Source organism: Capricornis sumatraensis, chromosome 15, assembly GCF_032405125.1.
Source record: "Capricornis sumatraensis isolate serow.1 chromosome 15, serow.2, whole genome shotgun sequence".
NCBI classification, from domain to species: Eukaryota; Metazoa; Chordata; class Mammalia; order Artiodactyla; family Bovidae; genus Capricornis; species Capricornis sumatraensis.
In genome coordinates this window covers 28,854,752-28,869,580 of record NC_091083.1, presented here as the reverse complement: position 1 = coordinate 28,869,580, position 14,829 = coordinate 28,854,752, and the positions used below count along the sequence as shown (strand labels likewise).

Sequence of the window (14,829 nt, the reverse complement as noted above, 5' to 3'; positions counted from 1 at the left end):
CCCCGCCCCCACCGACGCCCCGGGCCCTTCCCCGCCCCGCCCGCGCCCAGGACCCGCCCGAGATGCGGGCGCGGGCCGAAGCGCTGGAGTCCCGCCAGGCCTGGGGTCCTGGGTGCGCAGCGGCTCTGCCGCCCTGCGGCCAGGGGCGGAGCGGTCCCCCCTCTCACCCCCACCCACCCTCTCCCGGCCCCTCACCCTCCCCTCTCGCTCTTTTCCTTCCCGCTTTCCCCGGAGAAACATGGCCGGGAACCGTGAGGAGGCGCCAGACTACGGGCGAGGCGTCGTGGTAAATGCAAACTCCGATTTCGGGGCCGAGGCGCGCGCTCCCCGCCCCTCCTTCGTTGGCACCCCCTCCCCCACCTCCTTTTTAGATTAAACGCCCGAAATGCATTCGGGAGCGAGCTGGCCACGGCTTTGTTCTTCCCTCCCAGCGGGTCGCTTCCATTCTGCCCCTCCCCCGTCTGACCCCGCGATTAACAACCCTTCCTCCGGGTCCTCGGTGTCCCCACCGCCCCCCGACAGCCATGCGCTACTCCCGGGGTTGAGCCCGCGTGGTTCCGGGTCCCACTCCCGCTGGCAACCAGGAGTCACCCCTGGGCGCCGGGGCGGGGCGGGGGGTGGTGCGAGGACCCCCGCGGGTGGCTCTTACGGGCCTCCGTGCTTACGTGCTCCCTCCTGACTCCCCCAGCGCGGGCTTCACGTGTTTTCAAAAAGGATACCGAGAGTTGGCCAGGGCAGTAGGACATAAAGTTTTAGATTTGAAACGCCGACCAGGGCTCTTACTGTGGGGCCTCTGCATGAGCTCCCCTCGAGAGAGCATCCGTGTCTGCAAAAGGACCCGCTGAGCGAACTCGAGAGCATGTGTATGGAGTATCAGAAGGTGTTGGGAGGTTGGGGTCGCAGACCAAATCCTCTTTATCCCTGGGAACCCCACAAAGTCAGCCATCGCCCGGTGGGTACCCAAAGATCAGTATCCTGGAATCAAATCTGGTCTTGCCATACGGCTGCTGGCTTCCTTGGAAGGTGGTGGTTTCAACGTGTCAGGTTTAAAGTGAAACTGTGGCGAGGGTGGTGGGTGGGTGGGGCCAACTTCCTACTTTAAGATTCTTTGTTCAGAAATCAGCCTGTACTGTACAGATAATCCTGTCTGTGATTGAGGCCTGCAGGAGTGGGAGGGTTGCATTAGGAAACATCTCATTGTAACTGATCTGTTCGGGTTGAACTCTGTTGCCCAGGGTTAATTTCACAGCAAGCCTGTTAGTCTTAAAGGAGTTCATTTATTTGTTCACTGGGCTCCTGTTTATTCCACTGCTGGGTTCCAGGCAGTGTTCTAGTCTCTGGGAAAACCGGACAGACCCCTGTGTTCGTGGACCTTACATTCTAGAGAGGATCACAGGCAAGCAGTGTGAAAGCACCTACACGAAGAATATGCTCACAGACAGTGATATGTGCAGGGAAGAGAAAAGAGAGTCTTGAGATAGTGATTGGAGGAGGACTGGGGCTGCTGATTTAGCTCAGATGGTCAGGTTGGCCCCCTGAGTGACATCTAAGCCAAGAGTGGAAGGCTGAGGGGGAGGCTGGAGATTGAAGAAGGGTACCTGTAGCAAGTCCCCTACATACGAACAAGTTCCATTCAGAGAGTGTGTTCACAAGTCCAATTGGTCTGTAAGTCCAACAGTTAGCCTAGGTACCCAACTAACATAATTGGTTGTATAGTATTGTACTATAACGTTTATAATATTTTTCACAAATTATATATTAACAAAAAATAAAACATTTTAAATCTTATAGTACAGTACCTTGAAGAGTACAGTAGTCCAGTAGAACAGTTGGTATACTGTAGGGGACTTATTCTCCAAGACAGCACCTGCCAAGGGCAAGGAAATCGTTATATTCTGAGAAGGAATCGTAACATCCAGTTTATGCTTTTTGAAAAAACGATCACTCCACTTGCCATGCAGAGGATGGTCAGGCCTAGATTTGACGTGAAAAGGTGTGAAAAGAGGAAGTCATTCAGTTCAGTTCTGGGCAAGTTGAGTCTCTAATGCCTATAAAGCCTATGGGTCAGGATACACAAGAGGCAGTTTGAAATTCCTGTTTGGAATTCAGGAGGGTGACTGGATAGATTGGAAGTCATCAGCAAACAGAAATATCTGATGCTTATCCGTGGGCTTCCTTGGTAGCTCAGTTGGTAAAAAAAAAAAATCTGCCTGCAATGCAGGAGATCCTGGTTGGATTCCTGGGTCGGGAAGATCCACTGGAGAAGGTATAGGCTACCCACTCCAGTATTCTTGGGCTTCCCTTGTGGCTCAGCTGGTAAAGAATCCACCCGCAATGCGGGAGACCTGGGTTTGATCCCTGGGTTGGGAAGATTCCCCTGGAGAAGGGAAAGGCTACCCATTCCAGTATCTGGCTTGGAAAATTCCATGGACTGTATAGTCCATGGCATTGCAAAGAGTCAGACACGACTGAGTGACTTTCACTTCACAGTGGATGGGGATACCTGGCGAACAAGGTGGGGAAATAAAACTGTTGTTAAGGGTAGAAACCTGAAAATCCCTGGATGTAAGAGACTTAGTGGGAGAAGCCAGATAAGGAGACCAAGAATGAGTAAGACAGTAGGAGAGAGCAGATAGGGTGGTCGGTGCCTAAGGAACAGAGTTTTATGGTGGTGAGGGGGCAAAAGCAGGGGCTTCCCTCGTGGCTCAGATAGTAAAGAATCTGCCTGCAATGTGGGAGACCCAGGTTCGATCCCTGGGTCAGGAAGATTCCCTGAAGAAGGAGCTGGCAACCCATTCCAGTATCCTTGCCTGGAGAATCCCATGGACAGAGGAGCCTGGCAGACTACAGTCCAAAGGATCACAAAGCACTGGACATGACTGAGCGCACACGCATGTTCCGGGGGGGGGGGGTGGGTGTTAAGATTGAGCAGGAGGGTCACATGCTGCAGAAAGAGCAGGTAGCATCAAGATGGCAAAGCCAGTTATGAAGCCAGCAGTAGTGAGAGTCTTTTAAACAACTATGTCATCAGTAGAATGGTTAAATACAGTAAGTACTATTATTTAGTAATAGATACTCTTAATAAGGGATGAGGCCAGTCATTGTGACTAGTTGGAAAGGTAGATTTTAAAGTCTAAAAAGCAAATGGTGGAACAGTGAATAGCCCATCTATCAGTGTTAAAAGAAGCCCTCTTAAAAACAAGGTAATTTGGTGAAAGATAAAGGAAGGCAGTGTGAGGGTTCACCAAGGTTAGAAATAAGGTATTGTGGAGATACTCCCTGCACGCGTGTCATTCTTTCCAGTAGAGCTTGGGATAATTAGATTCACATCAAGTTGGCTATGGGCAGGCACAAATTCAGAGTGAATTCAAGGTGAGCTAATGGCATCAAGGGTCAGGAGGATAAAGAAAGCTCAGGAGGAACGGTATACTGGAAAAGTAGAGAGCCTCTCTAGAAGGGATTGCAAAAAGCCAAAGGGAAATTTCAGTACCTGTGGGAAAAGGGATAGGTAATAACATTGGGTTGGCCAAAAGGTTTGTTCAGAGCTGGGGCTGCTGTGGCGGATGTGCTGTGGCCAAGGTGGAGGGAAGGCAAAGTCATTTGAGCTAAGGTGGGTGATGTTGCCTCAAGATGGAGTAGCTAGAATGATCATCGGGGTGTGTATTGGAGTATCCAGAAATGAGGTGGTGAAGAGAACTCTGAGTTGGTAGAAACTTGGTGATGAAGATGGCAAGGGGCCTAGATGACTTAAGCCTAAAATGAGTACAGTTTGTGCAAGAGAAGGGAAAATGAAGAGATGGAAACTGGCTCTTGGGTGCAGATGGCTTTCAGTTGAATTGGGGAGATGGGACATTAGATTGTTAACAGTACATGGGATGGCCAAACCAGAGATGTGGCCCTGGGTTCAGATACTCTGCTTAGAATAGCTGGTCACCAGGGTTCCCCCACTATCCCTCACCCCACTCCTCCGCTGGTGTATCTTTGTTACTTCTCAGGGAGAGAAAAGATCTTTACCTGTCTGCCCGTTCGGCTCCAGGTTTATAGATATGTTTTGCTTTTACAGAACCATTATCAGAAGAACCATAGTTAGTACCTACACATGTGAGTTTGGTAGGAAAATAAGGAGAAGAGGAAAATCTAAAATAATTGTGCTTCTGTCATCTCCCTCCCCATCCATCCATGGAAACGTGGCGGGAATCAGAAAATCCATCGGAATCACAACTTTCCTAGGGGTGATGAGTTTCACCTTCAGGGTGTAGAACCTTCCCATGGAAGAGGAAGGCATGCAGGACACAAGGTGTCATTTGGCCTGTGTGGGTCCCCCTGCGTTCTCCTGGTGGCAGATCTCCAGGGCCCTTCTTTTCAGGCTCTGTTTGGACTCAGTTTCTCAACATGTGGCTCTGAGGCGTTCGTTGCAGTGCGCCTCCCTCCCTGGTTCTGGGCCTGGACTAGTGACCCCAGCTGGGCCAACTCCTGTTCTTGTCTGGGGTTCCTGGAAGCAGAGACTCCCTTCCTCTCCTGCGGCGGATGTGTCGATGTGAACCTGAAATTGGTGGTCGCCGTGGTCATTGCCTGAAGGAGCGAGTGGGGCCCGTGGTCTGGGGCTTACTTAGCAGCAGAGAGGAGCCTAGCCTTTTGTATGTGTTTCCAAACTGTTTTTATCCCCAAGGCAGCCGACTTGAAAAATAAAGCAGGAAATATTCTAAGCAAAAAATTAAGATTTAATGACTTAGAAAGAAGGTCTTTAGTATATCTTCAAATGGGGAACAGAGGGTCCGAGGGAGTTCAGAGGCTTGGATGTGATGTAAAATGGCTTGGTGAATGTGTTTGTCACTTCCCCAGCTTGGCCGTATTTTGGGTCTTTGAACAGAGAAAGCATTGTTCTGAAAAAACTTAGAGCGTATTATCTGTGATACTGAAACTATTTAAAGACTTCTTGTTTTGATTTTTCAAAAAGCAGATGAATAACATAATTATCTGCAGTTCCCAACAGCCTCTGTTCCCTCAGGTCTGGGACACATTTACAGTGCAATTTTGCATGCACTTTTAAGGATAAACCAGTGGTTCCCTCATCTCTTTGTCTTTTATCTCGACAGTGAAAATGAACTATTTCAGACTCATTTGGAAATAGACTGGTTTGGCTTATAGAATAGTGTTTAGAGAAACACGTTTCTTCTACTTTTAAATTTACAGCTTTAACATAAGACTTTAGCAAAGAGGTTTGAGGTACTTTTTAAAGTTAATTAAAACATAATTTTAAAGTAAACTATTGATGTTTCAGTATGTCTTACTGGTTAGCATTTCTTGCAGGGCCATGTGGGAGACCCGGGTTCAATCCCTGGGTTGGGAAGATCTCCTGGAGAAGGAAATGGCAACCCACTCCAGTATTCTTGCCTGGAAAATCCCATGGATGGTGGAAACTGGTAGGCTGCCGTCCATGGGGTTGCCAAGAGTCAGACACGACTGAGCGACTTCAGCGACAGTGTAGACCAGATACTGATGTAAGAGTTATATATCCATGATCTGTCTTATTTAATCCTCAAGCTAGCCATGTGAGGTAGGCATTGACTGTTTTATAGAGGAAAACCCCAACCCAGAGAGGTTAACGCCTGAGGTCCCATGGCTAGTAAATGCACCCCCAAGTGTGTTAGGCTTCTGATCCATGCTCTTTACTGTTACTCCATGCTGCCTTTGAGCTACAGATTTCCAGTACAGTTTTTGTCTGTAGGTTTGATTGTTGTTTTTTATTTGGCTGCACCGGGTCTTAGTTGCAGCATGTGGGATCTAGTCCCCTACCTAGGGATTGAACCTGCGCTCCCTGCATTGGGAGCACGGAGTCTTAACCACCAGACCACTAGGAAAGTCTCTATAGGTTTGTTTTATTTGTCATTTTATCATTCTTTTCTTTTTGGGAGGCATCATTTATTAAGCATTTATCATAAATGGAAATGTACTAGGAATCTAAGTACATTATCTGTTCTTTTTATCCTCAAAACAACCCTGTCTTTGAGTTTTTATTGTGTTCTATTTAAAGGAGGGGGAAACGAGTCTCAGATAGAATTTTGTTCACATCCGTAGTAAGGTCAGAGCTGTGCCCAGAACATGAACTAGAGAGTGGTCTCAGATTCAGCTAGGCAGGGGCTACCACAGGATTTCACAGTGGGAGGAATAACCCCCAGTTCGTGCTGCCCCACTATAAGGGCTCCAGGAGGTGGTGTGTGTGTTCTGGCAGGGGAGCCAGAAGGTGCTGTGTCCCTGGGTGATCTTCCTGGGGCCGGGTGCTGCTCAGGCATCTCTTCTGGTCTCTATCATGGCCTGCCAGTGAGTCTTCTGGAAGCTCCTTGTGTTCAGCTGGTGGTTCCAGGCACTGACCAGTGGTGTTGAAAGTGAACAGCTGGCCCTAGGAGGTCTCAGGGTGGAAACCGGCGTTGCTTTGTAAACAGATTGAATTGTGCCCCAAGCCGATTTGCTGGTCAAGGCAGAGCCGGTGTGACACTCTGAAAATACACAGATGACACATTGTTTGACCACCCGTCTGCCCTTGGTCAGGTAGGAATTTCCAGAGCCATGAACAGTGGTGCTCTTTATCATGAGGAGATAGACTGAGGGTTGGGTAGTACGTGGGTGGAGACTGTCATTTATTCACTCAGCATTTTTGAGCACCTGCGATATTCCGGGTCAGTGTTCTGAACGCTGGAATTTCAACAATGCATGAGACAGACAAAGTCTGTACCAGAAGGAGCTAACATTCCAGTGCGAGGAGATAAAACACACAAGCACATGTACACATGTCACACCTGGTGGAAATACATGCTGTGAAGGACAGTGAGGCTGAGTAAGAGAGGTACAAAGATGCATGGCAAGGAAGGGGTGTGTTTTTACATAAGTGTCCAGAAGGCCTCGCTGTGGAGGTGATGTTTGAGTGGAGCCTTGAAGGAAGTAAAGGGTAAGCCATGTGGGCTTCCAGGCGATGAGCGTTGTAGGCAAAAGAAAAGCAAGTGTAAAGCTCTTGGGGCAGAAGATGCTTGGGACATTCAAGCATCAGGAAGGCGAATGGTGGCTGAAGCAGGACAGGGGTAGACAGCTCCAGGGATGAGTCAGAGGCCCCGCCCCCGCAGGCCATGGTGGCAACTCCAGTCGTACTCTTAGTGAAATGAGAAGCCCTTGAAAAAATCTGAGCAGAAGCCTGCAATGATGTACACGAGGTACATTTTTCAAAGGAGGACTCCAGCTGCCACGTGGGGGTGGAGGATGGGCGAGGAGCTGACACAGTGGAAGCAGGGAGGCAAAATTGGTAGCCATGGCAATGGTCCTGGAAGACATAGTGGTGGCAGGGACTGGAAGTGGGGCAGTGGAGATGCTGAGAGGTGTGTGTGCGTGCTAAGTCACTTCAGTCGTGTCCGACTCTTTGCGACCCCATGGACTGTAGCCCACCAGGCTCTTCTGTCCATGGGATTCTCCAGGCAAGAATACTGGAGTGAGTTGCCATGCCCTCCTCCAAGGGAATCTTCGCGACCCAGGGGTCCAACCCGTCTTTTATGTCTCCTGCGTTGGCAGGCGGATTCTTTACTTCTAGTGTCACCTGGGAAGCCTGCTGAGAGGTGGTCCTGGTTAGATTCTGAAGGAGCTGATGATAGGATTCGCTGCTGGCTTGCAAGAGGGGGATGATAGAAAGGGGTCAGTTACAACTCTGCGGCTTTAACCTCTGCAGCTGAGAAGAGTTGCCCTTCACTGAGAGGGAAGGGATTCATCTGCGATGGGTTTGATCTGGCCAGCATTCCAGAGCCTGGAACCAGGATGGGAGTCGGTGGAGTCTGGACCCTTTGTGGCCCTTCCAAGACCTGGGCGCAAGAGAACTGGTTTTGAGTTCCGGGTGAGGAGGCAGGGGAAAAGCAGGGGGGTATCCCAGCGTTTGATGAAGTACAGATGGGTTTTAAAGCGATAGGAAACAGATGAGATGAGGGAGCCAGAGGCAGGAAGACAGGAGTCTTCTCAAGGAGCAGAGAGCTCTGAGGGACACAAGGAGTTTGGGCGACAAGATCACACAGAGGTGGGAACAGCCGGCCATTACTGGGGCCTGTCCTGAGTTTCTGCGGATGATGTGGAGTTTGGGATACGGGTGGGGGAGTGGATTAGACAGGGAGAGGGTGTAGGTGAGAGACAACAGATGAACAGAACACAGAACTGGAGGATCTTGATTTGACCAATTGGAGAACAGGACAAGGAATGGGGAATTGGACTGGGAAATTAGGATAGGTCTGCATTAGGAGAGACCTTGAAAGCGTACAGCTGCATGGAGAAATCTGATGGAGGTGTGTGGGAGTAAGCAGAAAACTGGAGACTGCAGTTCAGCTACGGTTTAGCTTGAGTGCCTTTCTGGATGATCTGAAAGTAAAGGGAACATGGTCTTCACTGGCATTTTCTCTCCCGCCTCTTTATTATCTTAACCAGCAGACTTGCACATCCAGTCCTAAGCAAGAGGGAGGCTTGCTAGCAGTCTGTCCACTATCTGAATACAACAGTTTTCTGGAGCAATCGGTTCCCAACAGGACTGACTGATGTTCCCACCACAGCACATCCTTTTGAAGTCTTTACGAAAATGACCCAACCACTCAGAAGTTTGGGTGCGCGATAACCCCAGGAGACATGTACTTTTAGTAGGTAACCTTTCCTAGGCAGGTGAGGTGATTGCAATGTGTAGACTTGTTAGTATATATAATAATATATGATAATAATGTGGAGTGATGCTGTCTGTGTCAGTGGCCAGACCTCAGAGACAGTGTGGGTTCAGTTCCAGACCACCAAATTAAAGCAAATATCTCAATAATGCAAGTCACAAATTATTACTATTTCGGTTTTCCAGTACATATAAAAGTTAGGTTTACTGTATACTGTGGTCAATTAAGTGTGCAATACCATTGTGTCTAAAAAAAATGTACATACCTTAATTTAAAAATGCTTTATTGCTAAAAGTGCTAAGCATCCTCTGACAATGCAAGGTTGCCATAAACCTTCAATTTGCAAAAAAAAAAAAAATACTATCTGCAAAGCCCAGTAAAATGAGGTATGCCTGTAATTACAAAAATAATGTTGCTTATATTCATGATAATATTTACAGTGTAAATATGCATTGTATCTTCACGTTTGTGCACTCTTACAGTGCTGTCAGGTTAGCTGTAGGTCGGGATTTTCTCTTGTGACGCCAGAAGTCAGGAATGGCGTTCCCTGTTCACTTCAGTAGGTCCTTCATCAGGAAACAAACTAGCTTGTTCCACCTGGCTTCTCCTGGGTTGGCGGAAGACAGTTTAATGCCACATGGATCGTCAGACCTATTCTCTTGTTTTCAATGGTCTTCGTTTTTACAAAGCGTGCTCTTGTTTGTTTATGTTTTTTAAAATAAATTTCCAATGAAAAATATTGTAACCAAAATCAATTGGTTTGCAGATTATGGATGACTGGCCAGGGTATGATCTGAGCTTATTCACGTACCCACAGCACTACTATGGAGACTTGGAATACGTGCTCATCCCTCATGGCATCATTGTGGACAGGTGAGCGCTCTTGGCTGAGTCCATTTTCTCTAGTCCTCTCTTGTGTGAATCAGACAATATGCTCAGGGAACCTGTTGGGAATCTCTTCTATACAGTGGTGGATAGAATGTTTATAGGACAGAAAAATTGGAGTAAAGTAAATCTGTGATTTCCTTGGATATTTGTTCAGGGGAAAGAGTAAGAAGGCTGTACATGCAAAAAATAGTAATGACTATAGATAGTAAGATAGGAACGGCTGTACATACAAAAGATAGATAGCCTCAAAATAACCATGTCCTATACAGACTGATAAAAATGAGGGCCGGGAAAGCATTTGTCTCACATTTTTCACAGACTCTCACCAGGGAGAGTTAAGAGGTGACCTTTACCTTCATTTGCCTTCACAGGCCATACCCCGGAAACCCTGGCTTTTCCTGCAATTTGCATTTATCTCGAATAAGTCCCGTCTCACAGGTTGGCCAGTCTGTGAACAATGATGTTTTCAGCGGTAATGTTTTGGAAATAAAATCATGTCCAGCTTAAAAATAGCAGCACGGAACTGTTTCTCCACTCCTGTTCCTCGTTCTTTTGAACCCCTTGACACAGGTGTCCTCTGGCTCCTTCCTAGCCACTTGACGCTCCTCTTCTAAGGCCCTAAGTCACCCTCATTTGTTTCTTGGTTTTCAGAGAAAAGAAAGTAATAGGAAGTTAGTCACTCAGTTGTGTCTGACTCTTTGTGACCCTATGGACTGTAGCCACCTGCCAGGCTCCTCTGTCCATGGAATTCTCCAGGTGAGAATGCTGGAATGGGTAAGAGCCTCTTCCAATTCAGCCTACCACAGGCGTTAGCACTTGTAGGTCTTATCCCTTCAACAAAGCTGCCTTAATGCCCCGACTCCTGCCTTTCCGTGGACTTTTGATTTCTAGCACAAGATCAAACACGTAAACCTTCACATTTATATGAAAAGCGAGCTTCCTGTATTTGACACTCAGAAATCAGGGTGCGAGAAGCTCTGAGAAACAAGGGCAAGCTGAGACTTGGGGCTCCCACTCTCCCCTTTTCCTTAAGCCTTTGTACTTCTGCCTCTATTTTCTTAAACTGTGACTTTCTTCTGAGTTAAAATTTAACTTATGAAATAGATCCTCAGCCAAAGGAAAGTTTGAAAAGCACTGACTGGTCACTATTCCCAGGATGTTATCTCACCATCAGTGCCTGTCTGTAAGCAAAAGGAAATGTCATTCTTTCACTCAAATTCTAAGGTTTCCCGTTGCTTAAGATCTGCATATTGCGTGTTCTCTCAAACTATAAAATATTATTAAAACAAGATCTAGTTTGGGATTTCCCACAGCCTCAGGTGACCTTCCACGGAGTGCAAGTTTTGATCCTTAGAGGGAAAAAAGGTTCTGAGAAGAAATAAATGTGAAAATTTTGGCATCTCCCAACTTGTCAAACCTCCCAGTTGGCAATTCATATTAAAGATGCAGATTCCTGAGTCATTTCATTAGAGAGCACCTGATACTTGCTACTATTCTGTTTTACAAGATTGGGAGACAGGTTTCTAAGCCCAGTGATACTCACTGTGTGGCACCAAGGAAAACAGCTGTTCAATAAATTTTTCCTTTTCCAAATGTAGACAAATATGAATGCAAAACTCCTGTTATTGATATGGTAGGGGAAAAGTGGTCTCCGTTACTGAATAGAATATTTATCCATTTTTTTATGCACATGCTTGGAAAGAAATTTCTCCCAAATTAATTTGATTCAGGGGCTGCATTAACTCAATATTTTGTTTAGTCCAACCTCAGCCATTATGATGAATGCATTACACATAAAATATGGTGGAAGGTTAGAAAACAATAAAAATACCTAATTTTGAAAAACGGGTAAATTTTATAAAATATATTCAGCTTCCTAAGAATCAGTCTACTGGATTTCTCCTACCAAAAAAAAAAAAAAAGGATACAGATTCTTGCAAAGGAAAGGGGAGGGATGGGGAAGAAATATGTTTGACTTTGATAGTTAAGCCAACTTCTCTTGTGCAGTGGGCATCCTTGTACTCGATTCACTTCTTAATAGTTCTCAGAAGTGCTTTGTCTTTGCATGAGTTTGGGAACCCCCTGGTTTAAACAAATTCTGGCTTTTCTCATCTGAAAATTAATTTATGACTTAAGTTAATTGCATCCTGATCTAGTACAGGATTGAATCCTGGCAAGGTTACCAGTTGCCTCTACTGGAAGCTTTATGTCAAGAAATTCTGATTCAGGGGTCTGGGGTGGGGCCTCAAGAATGCCCATCCCCACCTTTAAAATGAATTTATTGAGATATAATTTACATACAACAAAACTCACCCATTGTAGGTAAATGACTCAGTGATTTTTAGTACATGTTTATGGCTAGGCAACAACTACCAGCACCGGTTTACAATATTTTGTTGTCAGTCAAAAGTTTGTTGTCAATCTCTGCTCCTACCCACACTATCAGGCAATCACTAATCTAATTTCTTTCTCTATAAACTTGTGTCTTCTGAGCTTTAAATATAAATTAAATCAAAATCTGATCATCGATTCATCGATTGATGGACACTTAGATTTCTTGTTTTGGGCTACTGCGAATAATGCTTCCAGGAACATTTGCATGTAAGTCTTTGTGTGGACACGTCTTTTCCTTTCTCTTGGATGGGTTTTTGGAGAGGAATTCTGAGTTTTATGGTAAGTGTAAGAAACTGCCAATTACTTTCCAGATGGCTAACACCATTTTTCATTCCCATCAGCAACGTTTGAAGGTTCCAGTTTCTCCACGTTGTTGTTGTTGTTGTTTCAATTGCTCAGTCGTGTCCGACTCTTTGTAACCCCATGGACTGTAGCCCACCAGGCTCCTCTGTCCATGGAATTCTCCAGGCAAGAATACTGGAGTGGGTTGCCATGCTCTTCTCCCTAGTTTCTCCACATACTTGCCGACATTTCATATTGTTTGTCCTTTTAACTCTAGCCATTCTAGGCCTTCCCAGGCTCAGTGATAAAGAATCTGCCTGCCAATGCAAGAAACAGAGGTTTGATTCCTGAATTGAAAAGATCTCCTGGAGAAGGAAATGGCAACCCACTCCAGTATTCTTGCCTGGGAAATCCCACGGACAGAGGAGCCTGGTGGGCTACAGTCCATGGGGTCACAAAGAGTTGGACATGACCTAGTGGCTAAGACAACAAAACAAAAACATGGATATATAAAAGTGTTTCATTGTGATTTCAAATTTTCCTAATGATTAGTGTACTTTCTAGCTGTTCATACATCTTCTTTGGAGAGGTGCCTATTTAAGTTTTTTTGCCAATTTTGCAGTTGGGTTGTTTGTCTTCTAAATGAGTTGTAAGAGTTCTTTATATATTCTGGACACAGCCCTTTATCAGACATATGGTTTGCAAATATTTCCCACTAGTATATGGCTTGTCTTTTCATTATTGATATACTTTAAGGAGAACATTGGGTGAAGTATTCTGTAAATGTCAACCAGGGCCAGCTGTTATGTGGTATTGTTCCTTTATATCCGTACTGGTTTTCTGCCTTGTTGGATCTGTCATGTACTAAGAGAGGGATATTGAAGTTTCCAACTACATTAGTGGATTCATCTACTTCTAGTTCTGTCAGCTTTTTGACAGTCTGTTGCTAGGTGCAGACACATGAAGGACTGTTAGGTTTTCCTGGAGAACTGACCTCTTTTTATTACAGTAATGTCACTCTTTATTCCTGACAATTTCCTTGCTCTGAAGTCTGCTTTGTCTGAAATTGATGTAGCTTTTCCAGGTTTCTGTTGATATGTTTGCATGGTGCATCTTTCTCCATCTGTTTCATCTGGGTCTTTTATCTGGATCTTTGTGTTTAAGATGAATTTCTTGTGGACAACATACCTTCGGGTATTTTTTGATCCCCTCTGACAGTCTCTGCCTTTAATTGATGTTTTTAGACCATGTGTGCGTGCTGTGCATGCTAAGTCACTTCAGTTGTGTCTGACTCTTTGTGACCTATGGACTATAGCCAGCCAGGCTGCTCTGTCCGTGGGGATTCTCCAGGCAAGAATACTGGAGTGGGTTGCCATGCCCTCCTCTAGGAGATGTTCCTGACACATATATCAAACCTGTATCTCTTATATCTCCTGCATTGGCAGGCAGGTTCTTTACCACTAGCACCACTCGGGAAGCCTGTTTTTAGACCATTCTCATTTAAAGTCATGATTGATATTCTTGGTTTAATCCCTACTGTATTTGTAACTATTTATGACTCACTGCTCTTGTTGTTTGTTTCCTTTTTTGTCCACCAGTCTGTGAAGACTGTCTCCCCAGCGGTGCATAGCTGTTGATGATGTGCAATCTATTTTTCTTGTTTTTCCTTTTAAGTTTTGCTCACTGGGGTTCACACCTGTGTCTGAATAGCCTGTCTTCGGCCTAATATTGATTAGAGATTGTTCTCAAACACCTCGAGATAGTAAGGCTTCCACCCTCTGCTGATGAAGGTGTGTGGAGGCCTGGCGAACACATTCATATTGCCAGGCTTTTTTTTTCTTTTTTAATTAATTTTTATTGGAGTATAGTTGCTTTGCAATGTTGTATTAGTTTCTACTGTAGAATAAAGGGGATCGGCTGTGTGTGTGTGTGTGTCTCTTCTCTTTTGGATTTCCTTCCCATTTAGGTCACACAGAGCACTGAGTAGAGCTCCCTGAGTTATATAGTAGGTTCTCATTAGTTATCTATTTTATACATAGTATCAACAGTGTATATATGTCAACCCCAGTCTCCCAATTCTTTCCAGCCTTTTCCAAGTCTTCCCTGGATTTTTACTTTTCACAAAGCTTTCTTGTGTGTCTTCTGCACAGGCTTACAGGCTCTACCATTCAGGGATGTGTGGGTGGCTTGGGCCCACACTAGTCTCTGCTGTGCATACGCATAGCTTCCTTAGCTTCTGGTCAGCTTGGGATATGTGAAGTTTGTCATGGTCCCCTCCCATGAATGTAACCTCTTGGAACTCCCTATCAAATCCATGTCTGGTCTGCCAGTTAGCTGCTCAAACAGGACTGCAACTTCAAGATAGTGAGGCCCCTGGCCCTCCCTGTTCACTTGCTACCACGATGGCCATGTTAGCTGGCTGTGCTCCTTACCAGGTGAGCAGTGCCCCCCCGACCCCAGTTGAACTACCTGGTAAAACATTAGAGCTGATTGGGGGGCAGGGAGAATGGGAGCATTCTCAGACAAGGATGCCACAGACCTTTTCTGTTTCTACCTGGTGTTCAGTAGTTTCATGAATAAATGGTCT

At 45.8% G+C, this 14,829-nt stretch overlaps 1 protein-coding gene across 1 annotated transcript in view; it reads left to right on the top strand.

Moving 5' to 3' along the window:
• The first annotated feature begins 229 nt into the window (after positions 1–229).
• Positions 230–14,829, top strand: part of PRTFDC1 (phosphoribosyl transferase domain containing 1) — a 105,173-nt gene continuing 90,573 nt past the window's right edge. The window contains exons 1-2 of the mRNA XM_068987624.1: positions 230–286; positions 9,445–9,551. Coding sequence (XP_068843725.1) covers positions 239–286; positions 9,445–9,551 — 155 coding nt within the window. The 5' untranslated portion in view covers positions 230–238. The remainder of the gene's footprint in view (positions 287–9,444; positions 9,552–14,829) is intronic.